At 58.0% G+C, this 26,668-nt stretch overlaps 1 protein-coding gene across 1 annotated transcript in view; it reads left to right on the top strand.

Moving 5' to 3' along the window:
- The window catches only part of LOC125114983 (basic salivary proline-rich protein 2-like), a 53,676-nt gene that overhangs the window by 8,298 nt on the left and 18,710 nt on the right, over nucleotides 1-26,668 (top strand). The window contains exons 2-6 of the mRNA XM_047758680.1: nucleotides 528-700; nucleotides 1,657-2,066; nucleotides 2,247-2,352; nucleotides 2,712-2,781; nucleotides 21,167-21,742. Of these exons, the coding sequence (XP_047614636.1) occupies nucleotides 528-700; nucleotides 1,657-2,066; nucleotides 2,247-2,352; nucleotides 2,712-2,781; nucleotides 21,167-21,742 (1,335 nt within the window). The remainder of the gene's footprint in view (nucleotides 1-527; nucleotides 701-1,656; nucleotides 2,067-2,246; nucleotides 2,353-2,711; nucleotides 2,782-21,166; nucleotides 21,743-26,668) is intronic.

Below are 26,668 nucleotides of genomic sequence, written 5' to 3' on the forward strand. Positions count from 1 at the left end.
AGATGGAGTGGGGATTCCGGGCCTGGGTTTACTCCCAGTTCCAAGGTAGGAGACCAGGGCAGGCCTCTGAATCGGCTGCCTGATGGACATAGTAATGGCCCCCACGCCCCAGGGTTGTTGTCACAGATCAGTGAGCGAGCTCCCACACTGCCTAGGACTTAGTGAGTGCTGGGTCAGCCCTGGCTGCTCTGATGGCCCTGGGCAGACTTTTTTTTTTTTTTTTTTTTTTTTTTTGCTCTTTAGGGCCACAATGGTGGCATGTGGAAGTTCCCAGGCTAGAGGTTGAATTGCAGCTGCAGCTGAGGCCTACACCACAGCCATAGCAATGCCAGGTCCGAGTCACATCTGCAACCTACGCCACAGCTTTCAGCAATGCCAGATCCTGAACCCACTGAGTGGGGCCAGGGATCAAACCCGAATCTCATAGACACCATGTTGGGTTCTTAACCAGCTGAACCACAATGGGAACTCCTGGACAGATTTTCTCGCAAGTAATCTAGCATTTAAGTCGGGCCTGACCTGCTTAGGGGAGAAATGGCACCCTCCTGGCAGCCCCGCCTGGCTTCCTAACTCTCCTTCGGAAAGTGGCGGTGCCCGCCTGCACCCCTCACACAGTGCGAGTGAGCTCCCTACTCCAGGGCCCCTCTCTGGCTGGCTTGCCCAACCGCAGGACAATCAGGCTTTTCGCCAGACAGTTACAGTAAGCCAGACCCGCCCTTCCTTACGTGGGGTACCACTGTTCCCCAGTCCTGAGCCCTGGTTCCCACAGACGAAAAGGGGGCAGCGGATCAAGAGCCCCTGCCCAGCCTGGTACATGGGTGGCTCTCCCCGCCACCCCCAGGACCCATCTTCCCAGCGATTTCTAGGGGACGCTTAGTCCTGGCCACCAAGCGGCCCAGGCGGCAAAGGGCAGCTGAAGCAGCCGCTAATGTTCAGGAGAGGCTGACTCACTTCAGCCCGCCTGGGCTCCCTGTTAATATTCTTGGACCTCCGCCTGGGATTCCTGCAGGTTCCGACAGCAAGTTGAACCATCCTCTTGTATCAGGCGGGTTCCTAGGTAACCCCCAGGGGAGAGGGGGGAGGGGAGGGCGCTGGCGCAGGGATGGATCCACCTCTCAAGGGCTGGGCTCCAGGCTGGGTTGGGAGGGGGCAGGACAGCGAGGTGGGAGGGCCTACCTGGTCCCAGGCCTGATGGAGGGGGGGGGTGAAGGCACGAGGGGCACATTACATAATTATTCTATTTTCATCACAACCGCGCTGTATGGTCGCTATGACTAATGGCTGGTTAATAGATGAGGAAACTGAAGCTGGAAGGTTAAGGTGGGTGGAGGTCGGTGGCTGCTTGGGCACAATATGAGGTCAGGCATCTTCCAAAGGCTCCGCTTCAGGGTCCGAGGAGGGGAACAGTGGGAGCCTAGGCCAGCGAGGCAGGGAGGCGGGGGGCCCCGGGGTGCGCCTCTTGGGCACAGCAGGTACAGAGCCTCCCTGGGCCCGCCTGGTCCAGGACGGCATCTGACCGCTGACACTCGCTGGAGCGGGTAGGGGGTGGCGGGCCAGGGCCTGGGTGGGGGTGTCCCTGCAGGCAGGTCCCTGCCGCCCCTCCCCCGCGGGGGAGCCCTCCAGATTCCTCCGCCCTGGACGCGGACCATGGTCCAGGCGCGCCTCGGTCCCGCCGCCCGGTTCGGGGCCACCGCGCCTCTCCGGGCCACGTTTGAACCGGAGGTGTCCACACACGCACCCGCCCGAGCGGCCGCCAGCTGCGGATGCCTCAGGCCTTCCTTCCATCAGCGCCGCGGCCCCGACGGGCTTCCTCGCGGGCGGGGAGGTCAGCGCCCCGCCCGGGATCCCGGTCCGATTCCTGCGGCGCGACCGGGGGCCCCCGCTCTCCCGCGGCGTCCCCGGAGCCGGGGCGGCCCCTCGCGCCGCCCGCCGCCGTCCCCGTCCCCGGCCTCCTGGCCCAGCCCTATTTCGGGCGCTGGCGCTGCGGCCCGGGCAGCCCTGCCCGGAAGGGAGGCTATTCTGGGCCGGGCGGCCGAGCAGCTGCGGCCCCAGCGCTTCCCGGCAGGGTGCGCAGCGGCCGGAGGGCAGGCAGGGGCAGGGCTCCCTCCCTCCCCAGCGCCCCACCTTCCTCCCAGGCCGCGCCCAGCTCCCTCCCCTTCTCTGGCCAGACCCGGGTCCTTCCCTTTACTGACAGAGTGTCCAGAGCCTGTGGCCACGGTGCCCCCTCCTCCCCGGCTGCCATGCAGGTGCCTCTCGGCCCTCTGCCCCCATCCCTGTCTGGGGTAGTCTGCCAGCCCCCTGTGCTTGTCTGGGCACAGCCACTGCCCTTCCTGACCGTCGCCCCTCACCCAGGTATGCATATGGCTCAAGGTTGAATCCCCAGTGCCCAGCACAGGAGGGATGCCCCCCACAAGGTCATAAATGGAAGTTGCCAGACTATTGTGTGGAGGATACCAAATTCCAGTCCCTTGGTCCTCCCACCTTTTTTTTTTTTTTTTTTTTTTTTTTGCCGCCTGCATGGCATGCAAAAGTTCCCTGGACTGGGATCGGCCCCCTGGCCACAGCAGCCACCTGAGTGACCCCAGCCACAGCAGTGACAATGCAGGATCCTTATCCTGCTGTCCCATCTTGGGGTCTTTTTACATCCTGTCCTGCTAACCCTTCCACTGAGCAGATGCCCCAGCTGCCCACTGGGCCCCTTCCCCCACCAGAGGGAATGAGTGCTTCATGGGTGTCCTGGGCTTGGAGGGCGAAGCCCTGGGCATCTGCAAGGGGGCCCTGGTTCCCTTGGGTCGACTCTGTAACCCTAGGACCCCCTGCCGGGCTCCTCAGGGCCACGCTCTTCCATGTGTGAACCGGATGAGAGTATCTGTGGTCTCTCCCACATTGTGGTTGAAGGGAGACAGAATATATGCGAAACCATCAGTAAGTCACATCTGTAATCTAACCCCATCCGCTCCCTCCAGAGCAAAAGGCATCCTAAAGAGAGAGTCCGAGGATGCTCGGGAAAGGGTAGAGGAGGGAAGCCAGCATTGCCCTACGCTCTGCTGGGTGCTTTTGGCCTGATCCTCTGCATATGGAAGGTCTGGGGAGCCAACCCATGCCGCAGCAGCAACCCAAGCCACATCGGTGGCAACGCCAGAGCCTTAACCTGATGAGCCACTAGGGAACTCCTCTGCCAGGTGTTTTAATTAAGTCCTGATGTTGAGCCCACGCTTCTCGGACTTCCAGGTCGGCACAAACCACTTGGATCTTGCTAAAACGCAGACTCCGACTCCTCAGGCACAGCCTGAGATGCTGTATTTCTAACCAGCCCCCGGGGGGGTCCCCACCCTACAGCACCCCACTGCAGAAGGAGGGAGGGAGACCCACACGGGCCCATCCACCTGGCATGCAGAGGCAGAGCCTGACGGTCAGGGAGACTGAGGGACTGCACTGGCGGGGCCAGCGCCCGGGCCCAGCGGGCCCGCAGCATGTCCCTCTGCCTTGAGGCTTAGTTGCTGGGTCTCCAGAAGCTCCCCTTTCGCCCCAGACTCTCCTCCCGCCTGCAGTTTACACCCCCCAGCTAGTCTCCTTCTCTCAAATTATCCCACTGATGCCTGTACGTATCACACATGTACTATATGTATACTTAGACTCAGTTAAAATAAAGACGGAATCGATTATATGTGAATAAAAAATCAAACTCATCCCCAGAAAAAGAAATACGGTGGAAATAAGGATACTTCATGGTGCCGTAGAGTTTTTTTACACCTTGGGTTGGCCGGGGTTCCCACCGCGGGATACGGGTCAAAGATCAGGCCAAAAGCCACCAAACCTGGGATGGAAATTAGATGAGAAAGAGAGAGACCTAGCGAGGGAAGAAAGTGTGGTTCTAATACGGGGCCCAGGAAGAGTCAGGAAACCACTTTCTCCGCAGGGCCCCGACTTCCACCTCTTCCGGGCTCGCTGGAACAGGTGGGGCGAAACCCTGCAAGGCAGGCAGGCGCCCTGGCTCGTGAATAAGTAACCCAGTGTTTTGACTCAGCTGGTTTCCTGACGCAGAGGCTGCAGCCTGCACCTCGCGTGTGTGAGTGAAGCGGGGATCAACGGGGGAAGGCCATGTTTTCCAGATGTGCGTCTGTGTCGGAGGCCAGAGCTCCAGCTGAAACGCTCCAGCTCGTGTCCTGGTTTCCTGAAAGAAGAGCGTCTGCCCTGTGTCTTGGGGGCTCACAGTCCGGGGGTGGGGGGCGGTGGCTCCGGGGCCAGAACGCCTGGGAACTTGGCGGGCTAGGTCAAGTCCTGGCCCCGCCAGCCACTCAATGCCAATGAAGGTGGTGACACCTTGCAGGGGGCTCCGGGTGCCCCGCCTGACACGGAGGCAGGTGCTCGTGGTGAGAGTGGGTGTTGGGGGAGGGGGCACTTCTTCTCTCACCTGCTCAGCCCTGTCGGGTGCCCCAAATCTGCCCTTCAATTCGGGGGCCCAAAAGAGCCTGACAAGTTCAGTTTCTTTTAAAGATGACCGCTTCCTCCGACTTGAGTAATTGGGGAAAAGTCACAGGTCCGGGTTCTGAGAGGGCAGGAGGCCCCAGGGCGGGGGGGTGGGGGGGTGGGGCCGAGTGGGAAGGGGCCAGAGCACTGGGAAAGTCACCCCTCTCACTTCTGCTTTGCGGGTTCTCAGCACCAAGCTGCCCACAGCCCTCTCCTCTCAGAACTTCCTCCGAAGAGCCTGCTGGCCATTTGCATATGTCTCACTGAAATTCCCAAACAAAGCGTCACCCTCGCTTCCCCTCGGCCCCCAGAGGGTAGCTGGAACTTCATTGGGGAACCAAAGACTTGGGACAAGTGGCCGTGGGACAGCGCTGAGGGCCCCAAACCTTCCCCGAGCTGATTCACCCTTATTCAATAGAGGGGCCATTTTCCTAGAATGTTGCGACAGGGGTATTAGGGTTTTTCCAGAAATTTCCACCCTCGATGACCCACCTCTGATCCCCTCAAGGAAAACGCAAGATGACTCCCACTGGCAAGGGCTGGGCACTTGTCCCCTGACCTGTGTCCCCTTCCTTTGATGCTTTCTCAAGGCCAGGGCTCCATCTCCTGAGAACCGGCTCATGCACATCCAGCTACGCCACAGCAGGCTCTTGGCCTGGGTTCTGCTTTCTTAACACATATTTGTTGAATGGGTGGGATGACTGGAAAGAACTTACCCCCATGAAGAAATAGGAAGGCCACACCACTTTAAGACGCTTAGGAACGAGTTCCCGTCATGGATCAGCGGAAACACAGCTGACTAGCATCTATGAGGACACAGGTTCCATTCCTGGCCTCACTCAGTGGGTTAAGGATCCGGTGTTGCCATGAGCTGTGGTGTAGGTGGCAGACGCGGCTTGGATCGGGCGTGGCTGTGGTGTAGGCCAGCGGCTACAGCTCCGATTCGACCGCTAGCCTGGGAATCTCCATATGCCACGGGTGCAGCCCTAAAAAAATGAACAAACCCCCCCAAAGAAAAGGCTTAAAAAATCCATCCTGATTTTACCCGCTCCACCTATTATGCTCCTTTACTTTAGGTTGCAAACTCTCTCCTTCCGTCCTAAGTGCTCTGTCATTAGATTCTAAACTCTTTGAGGGCAAGACCAAGCCGCCGCTGTCATTTTTCTCCCCGATCTGGTTCATGGGCACGTATTGTAGGTGCCTCATTGATTGCGTTATACTGGATTGCATTGCCCTTCTGAGCTGTTATTTAGAAAGTCGACCCCTTCTAAAGCCAGGCATACGCAGCCTCACTACTCAACCCTGATGGAGTTTACAGGTCCCAGTGGCGCTGGGGTGGATCTTCATGCCAGGATAGAGTCTGATGTTTGAGCTCCAGGAAAAGAATTTCATGGTCGGGTCCCTTTGCACACAGGGTGGGTCCCGGTGGGTTCATGACAGCTAAGGAAAGAGACATGGGAATTGTCCAAGAGGGTCCCTAGACTTAAGGGACGGTTTCCAAAACGTTCAGGGAAACTCTAGTCCCCAAAAGCTCTCAGTTCTAGGAGTGAAAGTGGGTCAAGGAAAAGAATGAGCGAGGAAAAAAATCCAGTTCAGACAGTCTCATCACCAAAGAGCTGTGTGAAAAAGAGCGTGGATGGGTGGGGGACTAAACGAAGCCCTTCTAGGGGTTCCCTGCTGTCTTGGTGGTTAAGGAGCAGGCATTGTCACTGCGGTGGCGGTGGCGTGGGTTCGATCCCTGGCCTGGGGGAGCTTTTGCACATCTAGGGAGCTGAGGTCATATTTCCAAAAGGTGAGGAGAGAAGAGGGGGGAGAAAGGATGGAAGGAGAGAGGGAAGGGGGGAGGGAGGAGGGGAAGGAGGGGGGAAGGAGGGGAGAGGAGGGGGGAGGGGGAGAGAGGGGAAAAAGGAGAGGGGGGAGGAGAGGGGGAGGGGGAAAGAGAGGGGGAGGGGGAGAGAAGGGAGGAGGGAGGGGAGGAAGGCGAGAGGGAGGGGCAGGGAGGGAGGGGAGGAGGGAGAGAGGGAAGGGGGAGGGAGGGCTCTCTACCAGCTGTGGGAGCCAGTCTTTAGGGGAGAAGACTGAGTCGTGTCTGAGGAAAGAAGTGGAAAGAGAAAACTGCCCTGATTGAGCACCTGCTGTGTACGGGTCCCGCCCCCCAAAGTCGTCAATCTCACCAAAACCCTGAAGAGCAGAGGCCATTGCCCTTTGTCACAAGGGAGCAGCCCAAGGCGGCCGCACCCCTGCCACTTGCCCAGATGGCCTTCTGAGGCCCCACTGCAGACCTGCTGCAAGCTCATCCTCTTCTCCACCAGACTCTTGGAAAGAAAGGCAGGCAGGGCGAGGCTAAGAGGGAACGGACGTGGGTCTGAGGGAGGGTGGGAGCCCGAGAGGGCAGGGAGTCAGCCCAGGACAAGGCCGGATCCCGCCTGGGAAGGCAGGGAGCTTGCACCCTGGCTCGGCAGCCACGGCACCCTAGTGTCACCCCTGATCCTGGGAGAGGGACCGGAAGATGGGTGACGTGGGGCCCCTCTAGGGCAGAAACCAGACTCCGGGAATTGGAAACCAGCAAACCTCTGAATCATTGAACAAATTCCTGTCTTCATGCCCTTCGTCAACAAATATTTACAGAGAGTCTCTGAAGTATGAGCTACTGTGTTAGGCATCGGGGTGGCATCTTAAATTGGGGGGGGGGCGTTCCCCCAAGGATTGTTGCAGCTACAAGCAGGGAGACGACGGCGTCTAATTATTGTAACGGAAATATGTTTACAGGAGAAGTACAGATAAACACTGTGGGGACTCAAAGAAGACTTAGAAAAGGCAGAATATAATATCTGAGCTGGTTTCAGGGAAGGACCCAGACATGTTCATAGCAGGTATATGCGGGAATGTTTATAATGCAAAAAACCCTGGAATCAATAATGCAAGATCTGTTGAACAGGCTCTGTGCATCAGTATAATGGAATACTACACAGCCAGTAAAAATAGTTTATGTGTCTGTACACGTTCTCATTTGTGAAGGTATTCACAAAACACTAGTAAGTTAAAAGAAGCAGAAGAGTTCCCTTGTGGCCCAGCAGGTTAAGGACCCCACCTTGTCCCTGCAGCAGATTTTGGGTCACTGATGTTGAGCTGGTTCAATCCCTGGCCTAGGAACTTCTATATGCTATTGGTGTGGCCAAAAAAAAAAAAAAAAGCAGATAACAAAAGAATATTTAGGTGTAATGACATTTTAATCATTTTTTTGGCATATGTACTTCTTGGTGTTTTTATTTAAAATTTTTTAAATTATTTATTTATTTATTTTACGGATGCACCCGGGGCTTATGGAAGTTCCTGGGCTAGGGATCAAATCTGAGCTGCAGTTGTGACCTATACTTCAGCTGCAGCAACGCTGAATCCTTAACCCACCACAGGTCGGGAATCAAACCTGCGCCACCATGGAGATAACACCAGCTCCTTAACCCACTGTGCCACAGTGGGAATTCCTTTTTCTTTTTTCTTTTTGGCTGGGCCTGCAGCATGTGGAAGTCCCTGGGCCACAGCTCAAACCCTGGGCCACGGCAGTGACCTGAGCCACTGCAGTGAAAATGCTGCATCCTTACCCTTCTGAGCCACAGAGAAACATATGCCAGAATGTTTAAAGTGCTTATCTCAGCATAGGGGGATTTAGAATGCTTTGCAATTCTTTTTCACCTATGTGTATTTTGGAAGCGCAATAAAATGAATACTGAATATCCTTTTCTCAAGGACTTTTTTTACTTTTTTGGGCTGCACCCACAGCATATGGAGGTTCCTGGGTTAGCGGTTGAAAGGGAGCTACGCTGCTGACCTCTGCCAGAGCCACAGCAACACAGGGGTCCCAGCCGCATCTGTGACCTACACCACAGCTCACAGCAACGCTGGATCCTTAGCCCACTGGGTGAGGCCAGGGATCGAACCTGCGTCCTCATGTTTACCGGTAGGATTTGTTTCCATTGCGCCACAGTGGGACCCCCCCCTCCCAGTTTTTTATTTTACATTTTATTTTATTATTATTATTTTTTATGGCTGCACCTACCTATGGAAGTTCCCAGGCCAGGGGTTGAATTGGAGCTGCAGGTTCTGGCCTATGCCACAGCCACGACAACACTAGATCCAAGCTGCGTCTGCAACCTACACCATAGCTTGGGGCAGTGCCAGATCCTTAACCCATTGAGCCAGGCCAGGGACTGAACCCTCATCCTCACGGAGACAACATCGGGTTCTGAGCCTGCTGAGCCCCAATGGGAATGCTAAGGATAAAAAAAATTTTAAACTTACTATTAGTAACTTAGGCCAATTAAATCCTTTCATCTTTGACAGGACTGTTGGATGAAAGGAATGCTATGGATATAGAATACATTGATTCCATCAGAACATTTGGCTTTCTGTGATCGCCTTATGGAAGATGTGGGAAAAAGTAGCTTTGAAAATAGTACAGTGGAAGTTCCCATTGTGGCGCAGTGGAAACGAATCCGACTAGGATCCATGAGGTTTTGGGTTCGATCCCTGGCCTCGCTCAGTGGGTTAAGGATCCGGCATGGCCGTGAGCTGTGGTGTAGCCCGGCTGCTGCAGCTCTGATTGGACCCCTAGCCTGGGAACCTCCATATGCCGCAGGGGCAGCCCTACAAAAAAAGAAAAAGAAAAAAAAAAAAGAGGAAAATGGTACAGTGGGGTTGCAGCAGGTAGAAAGAGTCACTAAGAAGGCAACAAAAAGCAATTGATTAGCAAACAATGCCCAGCTGGAAGTCTCTCGAGATGTGCCCCAAGGCTCTGGCCCAGGCCACTTCCTGAACGTTTTTAGTTTTTATCCGTGACTTGGACAAAGATCACGGAGACGTGTGATCGGAATTTCAGATAAGACAAAAACTGGGGGGGGTGATGCAGCTCCTCTGGATTCAAAAACGAGGACAAGCTCAAAGAACAGGTTGAAAGAGGCGGATGAAATTGGAAAGGACTGAACATGCCGTCCTGGGTCAGATGCGCCAGGGGCATCAGAGCTGGGCGCCGGGATGGAAAGAGGTGGACGTGAGGAAACTCGGGGTCCCGTGACGGGGGGAGGGTTTCAGTGGCCAGCCGACCATCCTGGGAAGATGGCTGCCCCCAGATCACAGGACAGAGAAAGTGTCCAGGAGGCTGGTTTCAACTCAGTACAAAGAAAGAGGAAGCAGCATTCCTCTGAGTGCCACACACTCAGAGCTCCGTCTCGTCCAGCCATCCCACGGGCCCACCCCCTGGTCCCCCCAGGAACACGGGTCTGTGGGAGGCCACAAGCCATTGACAGGACTGCTCTGCGGAGGCCGGCTGGCCCCCGGGTCCCCTTCCATGTGGCCAGGAGCGCCTCCCTGGGTCTGTCTGTACCCAGGAAGTGGCACGTGACTCCACGAAGCCGAGACAGGACCCTCGAGTGGCTGCGGCCCTGGCAAGGCCAGCGCTGGCCGACCGACCGTTGGAGTGATGCCAGCAGCCTGATGACACCACAGAGGGGGAGGTGGACGGAGGAAAGGAGGGAAAGAGGAGCTGGGGACCCACAGGAGGGAGGGACAGTCGGGAACTGATGGGGAGGGGAGAGGCCGGGAAGCCGTCCTGGATGGGGGCGCCCGGACCGGGCAGCCTGGGACAGGATGCCTCCCCACTGCTCAGAGTAGGAGGAACATGCATGGGGTGGGAGTGGCTGGGGGTTAGTGCTCAATAAGAGGCTCAGCCCCCCAAAGCCATGCCTTAGCACCCCGATATGCCAGGGAGCATGGGGTGCTGGGAGGCTTCGGAAAAGGAAGCCACATCCTCCCAGCTGCCCCTCCCCATCCACCCGCAAGCTGGTGGACAAGTGTGGACACAGGAAAGGCCACGAAGAGTCAAGAAGAAGGCACAGCCCACCCCTAGGAGTGATAAAGGCGGAGTACGCTTGGGCATCAGGAGAACCTGAGTTCAAATTCAGACTTGGTGCTGTGTGGCCTCCGGCAGTTCCTTAACCTCTCTGAGCCTCAGTTTCTCTCTGTGTGATAAGGATTCAGGATATGGTGGACGTGCAAGTGCTGGGTCGCTTTCACCCCCGTAACTGTAATCACGCCTAACTTTGACGTGAGTAATCCCAGGCCTAAGTGAGAGGGGAGGCTGGAGTGGGGGCGTGGAGGCGAGACACAGCCTGGGCCCTGAGCCCACCTTCGCCCCCTGACTAGCCCAGGTGCTGGTTTTGAACCCAGCACGGAGAGAAGACAAGTTCCCGGCACAGACCCTCCAGGTGAGAGGGAAAGAATTTGAACCTACAGACACTGGAAGGGCCTGGGCTGCAGGGATCCGAGCACCCTGGTGTCTCCATGACTTCTGAGGACCCGGGCGAGGGCACATGGCCGGGGACAGCCAGCAGGGTCAGGGACCTCGGCAGCAGCTGCCAGCCTTACAGACAGTGGGGAATTCTTAAGGAGCGTCCAGCCCCAGGCACAGCCCACAGACAGCCACAAAACGCCACAGGCTGTGGGCAGAGCTGGCAGAGGGCAGGTTCAGCCAGCCCCCCGAGGACACGCCAGGGCCCGGCCTCCAGAGTGACTCTCCCTGGACGCATCACCGAGGGGTGCAGACCCCCCTCTTTGGAGGCCGTGTCTGGCCTGGGCCCCGGCTGCTATTCCAGCCTCCAGGAGGGAGGGTGAAGAGCCACCGTGAGTCACTGTGCCCACTTCCTGCCACATGGAAGCCGTGGTTGAGTCACCGGCCCCCCAAAGGGAAAGACTGGCCACGAGGCCGGAAAGCTGGAGCCTGATGGTGGCAGGAGTGGGGGGTGCAGTGCTGGCACTGTGGTGCCACTGCTGCCCTGTCCCATGGCTGCGGTGCTTCCCGCAGAATCTGGGGTCCTCAGAGCAGCCCTGCCCCGCCGCCCGCAGGAATGGCTCTTTGCTGGTACTTCCCCCCCAACCCAGCAATCATAAGTGTATCATGCCCTTCAAAACAAAACAGAAAACCCCAACTTTTTATTCTGAAAAAACTTCAGGCTTACAGAAACGTTGCAAAAACACCACAAAGACTTCCCGTGTACCCTTTGCCCAGATACCCAAACGTGAGCATCACACGGCGTCTGTGTTACCATTTCTCTCTCCATTTCCCCCCTGGGCCGCTTGAAAGTAGGCTACAGACGTAACGCCTCTTTCCCTGAAGCACTTCAGCGTGTGTGTCCTTAAAAACACGGGCACAAGAGTTCCCGTTGCGGCTCAGTGGTAATGAACCCAGCTAGGATCCATGAGGATGCAGGTTCCATCCCTGGCTTCACTCAGTGAGTTAAGGATCCAGCGTTGGTGTGAGCTGTGGTGTAGGTTGCAGATGTGGCTTGGATCCTGTGTTGCTGTGACTGTGGTGTAGGCCGGCAACTGCAGCTCCGATTCAACCCCTAGCCCAGGAACTTCCATACGCCGCGGGTGCGGTCCTAAAAGGCGAAGGGAAAAAAAAAAAAACAAACCAAAAACAGAAATCAATGTCAGGAAAGGGACCCGGCATTGGATGCTTTATATGCATCCTCTCAGATGCTCCTGGCCTGTAGGACCAGCCGTGGTGGGGTCCCCCCAGCCCCTCCTTTCCAGGGGCCAGCACTGTGCCGGGCCGGGCATTGAACGTGGGTACCAGCGCTGCAGAGACATTGCTGATCCTGTTGTGTCACAGCGGGAACCCTTCTGGTCTGTTTTATTCTGTCTCTTGGAAGACATCCCAGGGGACAGCCACCGCCACAGTACACACTTAGGGGCAGGCTGTCGCACAGGGCCCCCCACTCAGAAGAAAGCGCTGTGCTTGGGGCTGAGCGCTCTGCAGTCACCTCAAAATTCTTCAGAATTTTATCTTTCAATTGGCATCTTCTGCCTGAAGTCCGATGGGCTCACAGAGCTCGCGCTGGGGGTTGGAGGCTCAGCTCCACGCGGTCCTTCCAGGGATGGGTTCTCGGTCACGGCTCTTGCCCCCGACCAGCAACCCCTGTCAGCATCACCCCAGCCTTCCGCGCCCATGATGCCCTCGCTTCTGCTCCCTTGCACCACAGTCATCCTGCGTCCAGGCCCCCAGTCCCTGCGTGTCCAGTCTCTAGGGCACGGGCCGCTGTGGGAGTGGGGAGCAGAGCTGTCTGCCCTCCTGGTAATCGCAGCAGAAATTTCCTCTTCCTGCAGAGCCCTCCCCAGGCTACACCCCAAGCCCTTTGTCAGCGTCCGCTCCAGCGAGTACCGTTCGGCTACCCATTTTACAGATGACATAACAGAGTCTCAGATGAACTTGCCCGAGGTCAGCCAGCCATGAACGGAGCTGGATTCAAACCCAGCTCTTCCTGCTCTGAAGCTCAAGCTGTCACTCAGCCATTGGCCTGGTTGTGTATGAGGTCTCTTCTCTTAACTTCTGGAAACAGGGTAACATCTCATTCTGTGCACCAGGCTGGCACTGGGGACGCAGGAAAAGGCTCAGGATGTGGAGCTGGGGCTTAGGCTGGTGAGATCACGGGAGGGATGCTGGCACTTAGGCCACGTGGGCCCAGGACAGGCTCTTCGATGTGGCTGCGCTGGGGCTGGGCCTGGGCCAGTCCTGCGTTTCTGCCTGCAGCCCAGGTCTCATTCCCCCCAGCCAGCCAGGAAACGCGGGGCTGACGCATTGGAGTCCGTGGCCCTGACTCCTCACCCATGCACCGCACATCCGCCCCAGGATCTCGGCAAAACCCCACTGGCTTCTTAGCTCTCCTCACCCTCTTCCCTGAACGAAGACAAATTTGCAAGCTGGGGAGGAGGTTGCTTGATCCAAACTCTCCCATCTGCCCACCGAGGGCCCCGGGCCTCACACAGAGGTCGTGATGGAGCAGAAGAAGCCTGGACGAGCGCTCTGGGCGGAACTCCATCCCCGCCGCTCAGCTCCTGGACAGTCAGTCCTGCACCAATCAACTACTCGGCGTCTCAACTTTCTCCTGAGTGGGGCTGGTAAGAGCAGGAACTTAGGGGACGAATCTCCGGGACCATAAAATACAGGAACCTCCGGATGCGCCACTCAGGGCACCTGACACTCTGCGACAATCACGTCCACCACCCCCACTGGAAAGATGTGTTGAGGGGGGCGCTTCCCCACTTTACAGAGGAGGAAACAGGCTCAAAGAGGTTAAGTAACCGGGGTAAGGCAGCCCCGCTAGCAAAGCTGAGCCGAGGTCTAGCAGACAACTGGGCAGAGCAGCTGCCCTGCCCACCAGGTGCTGGCTCCAGAGGAGCAGCAGGCACTGGCCCTCCGCCTGGGGCTCACTGAGTCCAGGGCTGTAGCCATCCCACACCGGCCAGCTCCAGAGGAGCGAGGAAACCCACCCCCTCCAGATAAACAAAGCACTTCCTCCCCAAAGTCCGGGCCCAGAAGGAGGAGGTGCCCCGCACAACTGTTTATAGAGACAGATGTTTGGGACGGAAAAAGAGAGACAGCCTCCTCCATCCCCATGGAGACAGAGGAAGTTTGCAACTTGGGCAGAGGCGACTGGAATTGAAAAAGGAGAAGGGGAGAAGAGGGAGGGAACCAGATCTGACCCGCTGGAAACGGTCTGACATTTTCAGATGCTGGTGCCTAATACAGAGGCGCTGCCATGGCAACCAGGCCCGCGGGCACGGGGCTGCTCATTCCAGCTGGACCTGGGGCCAGAGCCAGAGGAGAAATAAGCACACATGGGATAGATTCGACCGAGAGCAAATAAATCAGCACGTACGCAGCTCGGGGCCTCTCAGCCCCGGGGCCACCCAGGGGCCACCGCGGAGTGGGGGGGGGGATGCTCATGCCCCCCTTCTCTTCCTTCCTCCCTCCTCTCATCCCTCTTTATCGTCTCCCTTCCCCTCTCTCTTCATCTTTCCCCCCTCGTCTCTCTCCCTCCTTCCTTTCCTTCCTTCTTTCCTCCCTCTCTCCCTCCCGTCCTAGGTGTTCAGCCTTGCTCCCGTGCCAGCCTAGGAACCATGCCCATCTTCCTGGTGGCGGATGGAGATGGCTCTTGGCAAGGCTGATGTCAGAGGACCCCGAGGGGCCGGGCAGGTCCGTACTGTCCCTCCACCGGCTGGGACGAGGGAGAGGAGTGCTTCGGAGCCTCCTCTGCTTCCTGGAGTTTCCTCTTCCCGGCTCCCCAGCCCCTTGGTCTACACTGCCCCTCCCTGGCACGGCTTCCTCAAGCCCCTGTGTGGCAACTGAGGCTCTCCATTGGTGACACTGTCATCTCACTGCCCTGGAAGCCGAGATGTCCGCTGCAGGGTCGACACCGGGGCCACCTCCCCACACCCCATCCCAGGAATCCAGCCGCCTCCTCCAGCTCCTGTGGGTGATCCTGGGCTCCCTCCTCGCCTCTCTCCAGGGAGAGGGAAGGGGGTGGAAGGGGGAACTTCCGATGAACTCTGGCCGAGGTGATGGGAATCCCTGAAGCCAGGAGGTTCTGTGGGAAAGAGCTAGAAGGGAGAGCCGGGCCGCAGGGGTCCAGGGGTGGGTGCCTAACAAGTCCACAGGAGGGGCCCGCACCTTCTGGCGCCCAACCTCAGAAACTTCCCGAGACGCCCAGTGATGGGGAGGTGGACCTGAGCTGGTCCGCGTGTTTACCCAGCCTGGCCCACCCAGGAGTGCACCCCCATGCCCAGGCTGTGGAGGGGGCTGGGAAGGTGTCAGGGTAACTGTCCTCTGACACGTGGAGAGATTAACACTTGGCAGGAAAGACTGGGCCGGAGGCCGAGGCGAGGCCGTGGCCCACGGGGACGTGTTACCGCTGGGGAGTGGGGGTCCAGCTGTCACAGGCTGTGTTGAGGGTGGGCGGCAGGTGACTGCAGGATCAGGAATCCAGAATCCCTGGGTCTAGCCTGGAAGCCCAGAATCGAGTCACGAAGAATGCACCCCCACGGAAGGACAGGGCCTTCGGGAGGCCAGAGGCTGATGGGAACCTCCATCAGCTGCCAAGTGAGCCCGGTACTGAGGATGAAAGGCAGCCTGGGCTCCCTGCCTCCTGGGGCAGCCTGGCCACGTCTTCCAGGGGCCTGGCTTCAGGACAGAAGCCCAGACCTGGGCCTCTGCTGCCCAGCCACCCAGGGAACAGTGTGCAGACTCAATTCCTTCCTCTGTCCCAGCTAGCTGGGTGACCCTTGGCAGGTGACTTAACCTCTCTGGGCTTCAGTTACCTTATCTTTAAAATGGAGAGGATAGCTGCGGCTCACTCAGATGTCTTGACCATCGAAAGAGACAAGGTGCAGGAAGGACGCTTCATTGTCAAACACTCGTTGCACCCTTACTGTGTGCCAGGCCCCATGCTGGACTGTCTATCCAGACAGAAGCAGCACTGGGCACTGTGGTGTGCCTGGTGGGATGTGCCCGCATAGCCAGGGAGGGAGGGGAGGTGTCAGCTGCAGCCCAAGGAGGAGGTGGCCAAGGGGACCAGCCTGGACCATGGGGCAGCCAACCACATCCCACAGGCCAAATCCAACCCGTTTTGCTTCATCCCATGAACAAAGAATGGCTTCTACGAACTGTTTTTGGTCTCACCCGCAGCATGCAGAAGTTCCCAGGCCAGGGATCGAACCCACACCACAGCAGTGCCCTGAGCCACAGCAGTGACAATGCCAGATCCTTAACCCGCTGCGCCACCGGGGAACTCCCAAGATCTACATTGTTGAGTAGTCGATAAACAAACCAAAAGGGTACTATTTTATGACATGTGAAGATTAGGTGATGTTGAAATTTCAATAAAGTTTTATTAGAACACACCCACGCACATTGGTTTGTTAACTCTCTATGGCTGCTTTCCTGCTACGATGGCAGAGATGCAAATGTGTACCCCCTGGCCCTTTTCAGAAAACGTTTGCTGACTCCTGGCCTCGGGAAAGCATGTTCAAAGGCCAGGGAGTGAGAGAGAGAGAAGAAAGTTCTGGGCACTGGGATGGATGGAGGGACAGAGAAGCTGCATGTTGGCAGTGGGGGTGGGAGAGGGAGGCCGGGGGAGGGGAGCAGAAGCTGCTGTCCCGGTTCTGGGGGCCCCAGTCAGGCCTGTGGGGTGTTCCCTCCACCTCTCTCAGCTCCTGCTCAGCCACAGCCGGAGAGACACTGACACCGCAGATGCAGGACCGTGCCCGGGGGCCTGGGGTGGGCCCACATCTGGCAGGGGTCACGGCTGGGCCACACAGGGCCTTCTGGGAGGAGCAGGAGCCGTGGGAGGGCAGGAGGCATGGATCTTTAAGGCTCCCGCAGAGGCTAGGACCACAGTGGCTCTCAGGGGACCCGGGCATCTACAGGCAAACATGCCATCGAGCTGGGGAACGGCGGTGCCCTCTGCCACCCCAGCGCCCCCAGGGCTGCATGACTGGGAGAAGGGGGACAGGACCTCGGCAGGGAAGGGGGTGCTGGGAGGTTTCTCCTCTTCATGGGGGGCGGCAGGGCAGCCCTTCACCGCATGGTGTCGGGGCCTCTCATCACCCTACACAGACCTGCACACCCGGGGGCAGGGTGGGGCGGGCTCTGCCAGAAGCTGCCTTTGTGCCTCTGTCCTGGGTTCCCTTCTAGATGCCAGGGCCTAAGCACTAGCCCTCCGAGGCCACCCCCAGAGCCTCTGGGAGCAGTTAGAGGGACCCTAGAAACCCGATCCTCAGTCTCTCTGGATTTCCTGGAGCTGGGGGACCACCTCAGAGACAGGGGTGCGAGCGCAGGGGAGAAGGGAGGTGGGGTCTCCACTCCCACTCTCCCGGGCCTTTAATGCATGTGTGGTGCTCATGCATTGGACATCCCTGTCCAAGCGGACAGACACCCACAGACAGCAACTGCACAGCTGCCCAGGTAGAAGCCAGTGAGTCAGGTGTGAGCTGCAGGCAGTGGCTGGAATGGGCTGAGTCCATCCCAACCAGGCTGCGGAGAACAGACTCCTCCAGTTAGACGGGGAGAGCTGGCTTCAGGCGGAGATTCCTGCTGCCCAGTGCCTGATGCCACTGGACCCCAGAAGCCGTACCAAAGCTGCAGGGAGGGGGAGCCTGAGGCCTCGGCCCTCCTGGCTCTTGCCCCTCCCCCAGCTGCAGCACCACCACCCCCATCAGCAGGGTTGAGGCTCCAGGCCTGGTCTCAGGCCTTCTCCTCTGAGCCCACACCCATCAGGCTCCATCACCCAGGGGAGCCCCACCTCCTGCCATCCTTGGCCCTGGAACCCGGAACTCTCAAGCCCCTGGATGTTGCCTCACTCTTCGCTGGCCTCTTCCAACCAAGGTCCCCACCCTGGCCCTTCCCACTCCTCCCTCCCTTTCTCCAAACTTCCTAAAGCCCCTCCCCTGCCTGCCTGCAAGTCACCTGACTGGGCCACCAAAGTCCTGCCCCACCCATCTCCCCACCCAACTCTCCCAGCTTGGAGACAGAGCAGGCCTGACAGCTTGAGAGCCACCCACTTCCAGTCCCAGCCACTCGCTGATGCTCCTACCAGTGCACACACCCACACACACACGTGCAGGCACACACGAATACATAACGCACACTTGTTGTGTGTACATGCACCCACCTGTGCACATGCACGTGTGCATCCACATGCTGCATGCACAGCTATGGGTGTAACACACACATATACGTGGATATACACATATGCAACACACTTTCTTCATGTGTGTGCCTGCATGTGCACACACTCACACCATCCAGTGGGTTTCATGCCTGTGCTCCTGCCTTCCAGGTTCCTGCAATGCTTCCTCCTGCATCTTGAATCCCCTCCAGGGCCTGCACGCAGACGTGGGGTCAGCATTAGCTCCCCCAGATTCTTTCCAGAGTAGCACCTGCTTCACCACTCAGTCGCCTCCCCCTGCCACCCCCTCTCCCCCAAGCCCCCAGGAACTGGCAGCTCACACTTCAATCCATCTGGTGCAGCGAGATTAAAACCACCTCCATGGGAGTTCCCGTCGTGGCGCAGTGGTTAACGAATCCGACTAGGAACCATGAGGTTGCGAGTTCGATCCCTGGCCTTGCTCAGTGGGTTAAAGATCCGGCATTGCCGTGAGCTGAGCTGTGGTGTAGGTCGCAGACACAGCTCGGATCCTGCGTTGCTGTGGCTCTGGCTTAGGCTGGCAGCTACAGCTCCGATTCGACCCCTGGCCTGGGAACCTCCATGTGCCACGGGAGCGGCCCAAGAAATGGCAAAAAAAAAAAAAAAAAAAACCACCTCCACCAGCAATCACCAGGACTGTCTAATGCTGGTGAATGACTGGGGGATCGGGGCCGCTGCCCGCAGGGCCCAGTTGCACTGGGAAAGGGACTTTCCTTAGAAGAACCGAGGCATCTTGTAGCAGCTCTTAACGATTTGGGAAGGGAAGCGGAATAGCTCTTTACTGTAATTCGAACGACTGAATTATTCATCTAGAGCAGCAGACAGAGTTGGATGGCGACCAGGGAGGCAGGAGACCCCAGCCCAGCCCTGTGACCCAGGTCTGGGGCCGCCTCCCTGCTCCTGAGGGGCCAGTGACTTAGAGGGGTCTGGGTACACAGCGTTCCGGGGACCCGCACAGATTCCCTCCAGGAGGTGCAGTGGGGGTGGGGAGAGACTGGAGGGAAGCGCCCTGGCCATGTGCAGAGCCACACTGAGAGGCGCCCCGGCCCCCCAGGGACTTGTTCTAATGGAGGGGGGGTCTCACCTGCTCTGGCCCAACAGACCCTGGGCCACAGCAAGGTGGCACTGTCCTGAGGGGCCAGGTGCCTGGCTCCCCTATGCCATCCCCCTCCTGCAGCCCGGAACCTTCCAGCTGCCCTCCGGGTTTGGATGGGCGAGGACAGGCAGAGTCCTGCCAAAGGGGAGGCCTGGCCTCCTCCTCCCACAGGAGGCTCAGAATGGGCAGCCTGGGAACAGGTAGATCAGAGCCCATCCCTCAATACACAGCCCAGCTCGCCATCACCCCTGCTGCTGGGCACAGGGAGGGGTGGGGGTGAAAAATGCTCCCAGGCTCTCTGCCCTGCTGCATTGGGCCTCCCAGGCACAGCCACCCACCCCCTCCGTGCTCTGACCAGGAGGGAGGTGCGACAGAGAGCTTGGAATGAGGGCCTCAGGCAACTGAGGCTTCGTCCTTTGGGTCGGGGGCTGGGCTCTGCCTGTCCCAGCAGAGGCAGTGACTGGAGGGGAGCAGGGAAGGTGGGGGGACGGGGCGTGGGGTAACATCCTCTTAGGTCTCCTAGCAGGAGTGTCCTTTCCCCGTGGGGGACGAGGCTTTCTCTCCCCTCTGGCCCACGGCGCCGGGTCCTGGAAGGTTTTCTGAAAGTATGAACGAAGGAAAGCACGGAGGATGCAGAGGGAGTGCGCATGCGTGAGGCCGCAGCCTCCGCGGGAGGCGAGGAGGAGGAGGTGGAGCAGGAGGGAGAGTGGGGAGAGGATGAGAGCAAAAAGCAAGAGAGGAGGAGGACAACTGGGGTGCCTCTTGGATGCACTGAGACGGGAGGTGAAAGTCAGTGTCCCAGGAGAAGGGGACAGGGAGGGGCGGAGGGGGACAGGGGTAGAGGGCGCAGCCTTTTGGAAAGTGAAGCCCTGGGGGCAGCACGTGCTGACTCACCCGCCTGCCTTCAATTTTCCCTGTTTCCTGGGGATTCTCATTTTATTTTCGGGAAAGCTGCCTGCTCCGTGACTAATTTGTTCTTAAACAAACCAAACCCAGGCAGTGGGGAGGCTGGGCGGGTCCTGAGTCACTCTCCGCCCAGGGGGGACCACACCTCAGCTCTGGGCCTGGCCTCCCCGCAACTCTTTGGGGCCCCTCAGCCCTGGCCTGAAGGTGGTTCCAGTGCTCCCTGATGGGGACACCCAGGGCTGCAAAGGATCCCAGGCTACATACAGAGTGAGTGCCCTAATTCAGCATTGCCTAGAACAGTGACTGGCACAGAGCCAATGATCAGTTCATGTTTGTTGACTGACTAACTGATTGACCGACTCTTTGGTCCTCTTTCACCAATCCTCCTGAACCCTTCCTCTCCCAAAGCCCCTCAGTTTGGTGACATAGATTTTACTAACCATTACCCTTCACCAGAACAATACCCTAAGCTAGACATGCACTAAATTCATACTGTCTGAATCTAAGTGACCTTGTCTGGCCCACTGGGATATGCTTTCTAACTGCTTTGCCATTTAGGGTGGCTCGGGGATGGGGGGGGCCCATCTGACAGCAGAGCCCAATGGGGGGCAGCCTGCCAACCAGGCCCTCTGCTGGGCAGGAGGGAGCTGCTGCTCCTGCAAGTTTACAGAGCCCAAGGTCACTGAGCTGAGAAGCAGCAGGTGCAAGATTTGAACCCAGACCTCAGAGCACCTCCCAGTGTACCAGCCTTCCATCTGCTACCCTCTGCTGAAGTGGGAGCCAGGGCCAGCCTTGGGCCGGGTGGGCAGGATGGTTTGAACCCCCATCGGGGTGTCCTCTCCAACTCCGGCCCCAGCCCTGAGGCAGCCACTAAACCCTGGTCACAAAGGGGGGACATGTGCAAGACAAGTCACTGGCAGATGGCAAGGAACCACCTCTATATTTCTACTTTTTACCTCATCCTTTGAAAATGTCAACGCTCGTGGTACCTAATCTATAAACCTAGGAGTGGAGGTTCTCAGGTTTATACCTGAGTCTGTCCATACATTCTGGACCGACTTCCTTCCTGAAGGGGAGAAACGGCGCCCCACCCCAGTCGGCTGCACCCGGGGATTCTCGCATAGTAGGTGCCCAGGACACATTTCTGTGCCTGCAGGCGGGCGTTCCGGTTGGGAGGCAGCAGAGAAAGGGTTGTTCCTACATCCGGACGCAGGCCCCCCCCCCCCCCCCGCCGCCCCTCTGGGGACCCGGGCCCCACCTGCACCTTCTGGGGGCGTGGCTGCGGCCGGGCTCCCGCCCCCCGCCTGGCGAGGCGCCACCTCCCTCGGGGTGGCCGCGAGGTTACCGGGAAGGGAGGCGGGCTCGCCTCGCAGCTGCTGACACCCCGCCCCACGGCTTCCCCAGCGGGTCCCCGCCCGTGGCCTCGCGCCAGCTCCCTCCCGACCGCCCCGCGCCGGATCCCCTGGGGTTGACCGTCCAGGGCGGCCCTGCGGGGGCGGCAGCCCGCGGGCGCCGCGGTGCCCAGCCGGGCTGCAGCCACCGAGCCGCTCCTCGCCCCGGAGCTCGTTTACAGGAAGCGCGCGAGGAGCCGGCCCGAGTTCCCGACAGCCGGCGAGCGCGGGCGCGCGGAGAGGCTGCGTCTACACCGGCGATCAATGCGCGCCCGGCTCTCCTCCCTCTGCGCGCAGCGGCGCGGGCCCAGGCCGCCCCCATTGCAGGGCCCATCGCAGGGGTGGCTCCCTTACTCCTTTCTCCGCGGGAAAGTCACCTCGCCTCCTCGCCTGTCTGGAAAATGAGGGTGCCAGTCAACCCCACCCCAGGACCCTGCGTGCAGACCCCTCAAAAGTCAGCGCTTTTACTGTTACACAGCAAATCCGAGTGCGGGCCTCGCGGGCAGGACCCCCTGACCCGCAGTTGAACCAGCCAGCTCCTCCCCCTTAACTATTTTTTCCATCCCCCTCACTCGCCAACGCCTCCCCCCCCACCCCGTTGCTTTTTAAAACGGGTGTGAGTGATCAGCAAATATTCCCTTAGAGCAAACTCCTAAAAGGGGGCCTCCGATTTGACTTCCCCTTTGGGGGGGGGCGTGCCCCCGCATGAGGAAGTTCCTGGGCCAGGGATCGAACCTGCGCCACAGCAGTGACAACGCCAGATCCTTAACCGTTGGGCCACCTAGCTCAGCTCAGCCACCCCCACCCCTGACTTGGGAGGCTGGTGGGGGGAGAGAGGGAAGGAGGGAGAGGAGAAAAATGGGGTGGAAGACAGGGGTACCTGGGCCTTTGGGAAGGCGCAGAGATGACATCCCCTCGGGGGTCTAACAGGGGACTGGAGGAGGGGCAGCAGGTCCTCCCTCTCCTTGGGGCCTAAGGCAGGAAGAGACCAGGCAGCCTTCTGCTCTTACTAGGCCGCCTGGGTCAGCCCCCAGTTTCTGCTCCTTCCCCAGAAGACAGAAAGGGGGGTCCTAATGGGGCCAGGCAGCCCAGTCAGAGTAGGATGCTCAGGCTGCTCAGCCCAGTTCAGGGCTCCCCGCCCCCCCCCGCCCAGGTGGCTCTCTGCTCACCTGATGGGGAAAGAGGCCTAGCGCCCCCACACCCCCAACTGCCTCAGACCCACCAGGCTCAGGGGCCTGCTTGGCAGGGAGGGCAGCGGGGCTGGAGACCCCAGCAATCCTCAGGTCGGATCGGGAACCCCGGAGCTGGGGGCATTTGGGGGTGTTTGGGGTGGGATAGTGAGAAGCATTACTGTGGACTGTGAGTTCACCTCGGGGGGCGGGGGGGGGGGTCTGGAAATGGCAGAGTGGGGATCCGAGTCCCCTGATGTTGCAGGCAGGGTTCCTTTGAGGGGGACCCAGGTCTCAGGCCAGGCATGTGGGTGGATTCTCCAAGGTGCTGTCCTGCTCCAAGGTCCAAGCAGGCTAACCCTCCTGCCTCAGGCCTTCATGTTTCCTCCATCCTGCCTGGAGTGGTCCATTCATTTACTCACCTTCATGCATTCATTCACACATCCATTCACTCATCCATTCATTCACTCATCCATTCACACATCCATCCATTCATTCATGCATGCTTCCAGCCATTCATTCATTCATGCATCCAGCCATGCATTCATTCACTCATCACTCATTCAATCCCCCAGCCATCCATGCCTTCATTCATTCACTCATCTGTTCACTCATTCGTTTACCAATCCTTCGTGCATTCATTCCCCATCCATTCATGCATTCGTTCAGTCTCTCATACCTTCTTTGCAGAGAGCTCCTGGTGGATCAGTCACAGGCTAATCCTGGAGAGACTCTGAAGGAGCTCTGCTGTGGTGGGAGGGGAGCCCCCATTACAAACCTGGGGAGCCATGAGCCCAGGGGAGAAGCCCCTAAGCCCAGCTTTCGTACTAAAAATAATGGAAATTTATATTGAGATCATTGTAGACTCACAGGCAGTTGTAGGAAATAATACAGAAAGATCTTGCAAACACTTTGCTCAGTTCCCCCAGTGGTAACACTTTCAAAAATATGTACGATATCGTACCCAGCACATTGGGCTTCAAGCAATCTGTCCATTTTATTCTGATTTCCCCAGTGTTACTTGCCTTCATTTGGGTGTGGGTCTGGTTGATATAATTCCATCGCCTGTGCTGATTCATGTCGCGGCCACCCATCAAGAGGCACCTTGCCAGGACTCCTCACAGGGCCCTGTATAATCACGCCCGCCTGCCCTCTGCCTCCCCCTAGCATCCCCCGGGGCCCTGGCCTCTGGCCAGAAGTGAATTTTGAACAGCAAATGGGAGCCAGTGGCTCTCACCTTCCACCCTCCCAGCCCTAGTGGGCTATATTTAGTGCCTCAACACCCCCTCAAATGTAGGGCTATGTCTGGGACATCTCCCATCCCAGGCTTGGCACCCAACCTGGCCTGCAGCAGGTGCACATGGGAGGAGGGGCTATATAGAAATCAGTGACCTAAAGGACAGGCCTGGCCTGAATAGAGTACATAGTGTGCTGGGATTTGTGCTGGGGGGAGGAAAAGAGAGAGAGAGAGTGTGTGCACGCGCGTGTGCGTGGCCAAGTACATCCATGCACGAAATATTCAAAACCAGCTGTTGGGAGTTCCCGCTGTGGCTCAGTGGTTAACGTATCCAATTAGGAACCATGTGGTTTTGGGCTCGATCCCTGGCCTAGCTCAGTGGGTTAAGGATCCGGCGTTGCCGTGAGCTTTGGTGTAGGTCGCAGACGCAGCTCGGATCCCGTGTTGCTGTAGCTCTGGTGTAGGCTGGCGGCTACAGCTCTGATTGGACCCCTAGCCTGGGAACCTCCATATGCCGAGGGAGCGGCCCTAGAAAAAACAAAACAAAACAAACAAACAAAAAACCCCAGCCGTAATCTTGGGTGCTTCTGGGAGGGTCAGTAGGTGGCTGGAGTGTCTTTGTTTCTTAATGTCTGCTGTCCCAAATTAGTGGCTTCAAACAACACAAATTTATTATCTTACAGTTCTAGGTCGGAAGTCTAAGATGCATCTACAGGGCTCTGCTCCTCTGAAGGCTCCAGGGGAGAGTCTGTTCTGTTGATTTTTCCAGCTTCTGGAGGCTGCCTATAATCCTCGGTTCATGGGGCCTTTGTTATGGGCCATGCTGTGGGGTTATGCTTTTGTCCCCATCTAAATTCCTAACCTCCATTGGGATGTTATCTGGGGGTGGGGCCTTTGGGAGGTGATTGGGGTCAGATGAGGTCATGAGGGTGGGGCCCTCCTGGTGGGATTAGCGCCCTTGTAAGAAGAGACACCAGACAGCTTTCTTTGGCTCTCTCTCTGCTTTGTGAAGACATGGAGAAGAGAGGGGTCCAGTCTACAAGCCAGGAAGAGGGCTGTCACAGGAAACTGAATTGGCCAGACCTTGACCTTGGACTTTTGGTCTCCAGAATCATGAGAAATAAATATCTGTGGTTTAAGCCTTGCAGTCTGTGGCATTTTATCATGGCAGCCTGTGCTAAGACACTGTTATCTTCACAGCCCTTAGACAGCATCTTTTCATCTCTCCTTGACCTCGTGCCACCTTGTAATTATATTTGCATCCACCCAGATGATGCAACGTCACCTTCCATCCCAAGGCCCTTAACTTGGTCACACTGGCAACGACCCTTTTGCTAAGTAAGGCAGCATAGTCCCGGCTGCCGGGGTTGGGGATGGACCCCTTGGGGGCCCATTATTCAGCCAACCCTTTTCCCACCTGAAATTTGAACCATATGCTATATGACCTGCTCAAAGATACAATGTCAACTAAACAAACCAAGGAGACCCCAGGGGAGGCAGGGATCCCCAGCAGGTGCCCAGGATGTGCAGAGGAAGCTCTGGAGGTGACCGTCTCTCCTCTGAGTGGGGGAGTGAGGCGGCGTGAACCCAGGACCAGGGGATTGTGAGCTACGATTCAACCTCCTGGAGCCTCAGTCTCCTCCCTGTTTGATGGGGCCGGTGATATTTCCTTCCTCTGGGGCTCTTGTGGGGGTTAAAGCACCAAGTACACATTGTCCCCAATGCACTCAGAACGGTAACCGGGGGTCGTGGGGAAGCTGGCGGCAGCCACCTGCCAGCTTTGAGTTCAGTTTGCCTGCTGGCTTCTCCCCCGTGGGGAGAGAAAGCAGACCACCCAGGGCCCAGGATTCTGCAAAGGCTCCACGTCCTCATGGGCCACCCCCGACCCCAACACTGAAAGTTAGCTTCCTGGGACAGCATCCCAGCCAGAGCTGGCATCTGGTCCCTGATAGCAGCCTTGGAGGTGCCCCAGAGGCTCAGGGACGACAGTACCACCCTGGGGTCAGGTGGAACTGGCTTGGAACCCCAGTTCTGCCTCCAGACTGACCCTCTGGTGTCTCTGTCTGCCCAGCACCCCTTCCCCTTCTTTCAGAAGAAGCACCCCCCAGAATGCACTTCACCATTCTTGTCTTTGTGGCTCACTGATGGGGCTGACCCACCCCTACCCCCCAGAGGAGTGCACAACCCAGGCTGGCCACATTAGAATGTGCATACCTTCGCTAGTCCTGCCACCGCAGGGAGACAAGACCCCAGCAGGCCCAAGGCCAGCCAGTGTAGACCTTTCCCAGGGCTGCTGCAGCCATGTGTGCTACCACGAGGGAGAGTCTACCTGTGGGTGAAGCCAGCAGAACAGAGAGATGGAGAGAGACAGTGACCAGGTGGCACTGCTGGATCCAGTGGTGCCTGAAGCCCAGCTCTCATCCTGTGTGTTTCTGTCATTGAGCCAATAACATAACCCCCTTCCAATTGCTTAAACCAGTATGACGCGGCTTCACACAGTCCTCATGGGTATTGGCTGAGCGACCTTGGGACACAATCCTAACAGGTATTGGCTGAGCGACCTCGGGCAAGTCACACATGTTCTGTGCCTCAGAAAGTATAGGCAATGGCAATAATAACACCTGCACATAGGGTTGCTATGATACTTAAAGAAGATATTGAGGGAGTTCCCGTCGTGACGAATCTGACTAGGAACCATGAGGTTGCGGGTTCGGTCCCTGCCCTTGCTCAGTGGGTTAACGATCCGGCGTTGCCATGAGCTGTGGTGTAGGTTGCAGACGCGGCTCGGATCCCGCGTTGCTGTGGCTCTGGCATAGGCCGGTGGCTACAGCTCCGATTCAACCCCTAGCCTGGGAACCTCC

Source organism: Phacochoerus africanus, chromosome 14 (assembly GCF_016906955.1).
Source record: "Phacochoerus africanus isolate WHEZ1 chromosome 14, ROS_Pafr_v1, whole genome shotgun sequence".
Classification (NCBI taxonomy): domain Eukaryota; kingdom Metazoa; phylum Chordata; class Mammalia; order Artiodactyla; family Suidae; genus Phacochoerus; species Phacochoerus africanus.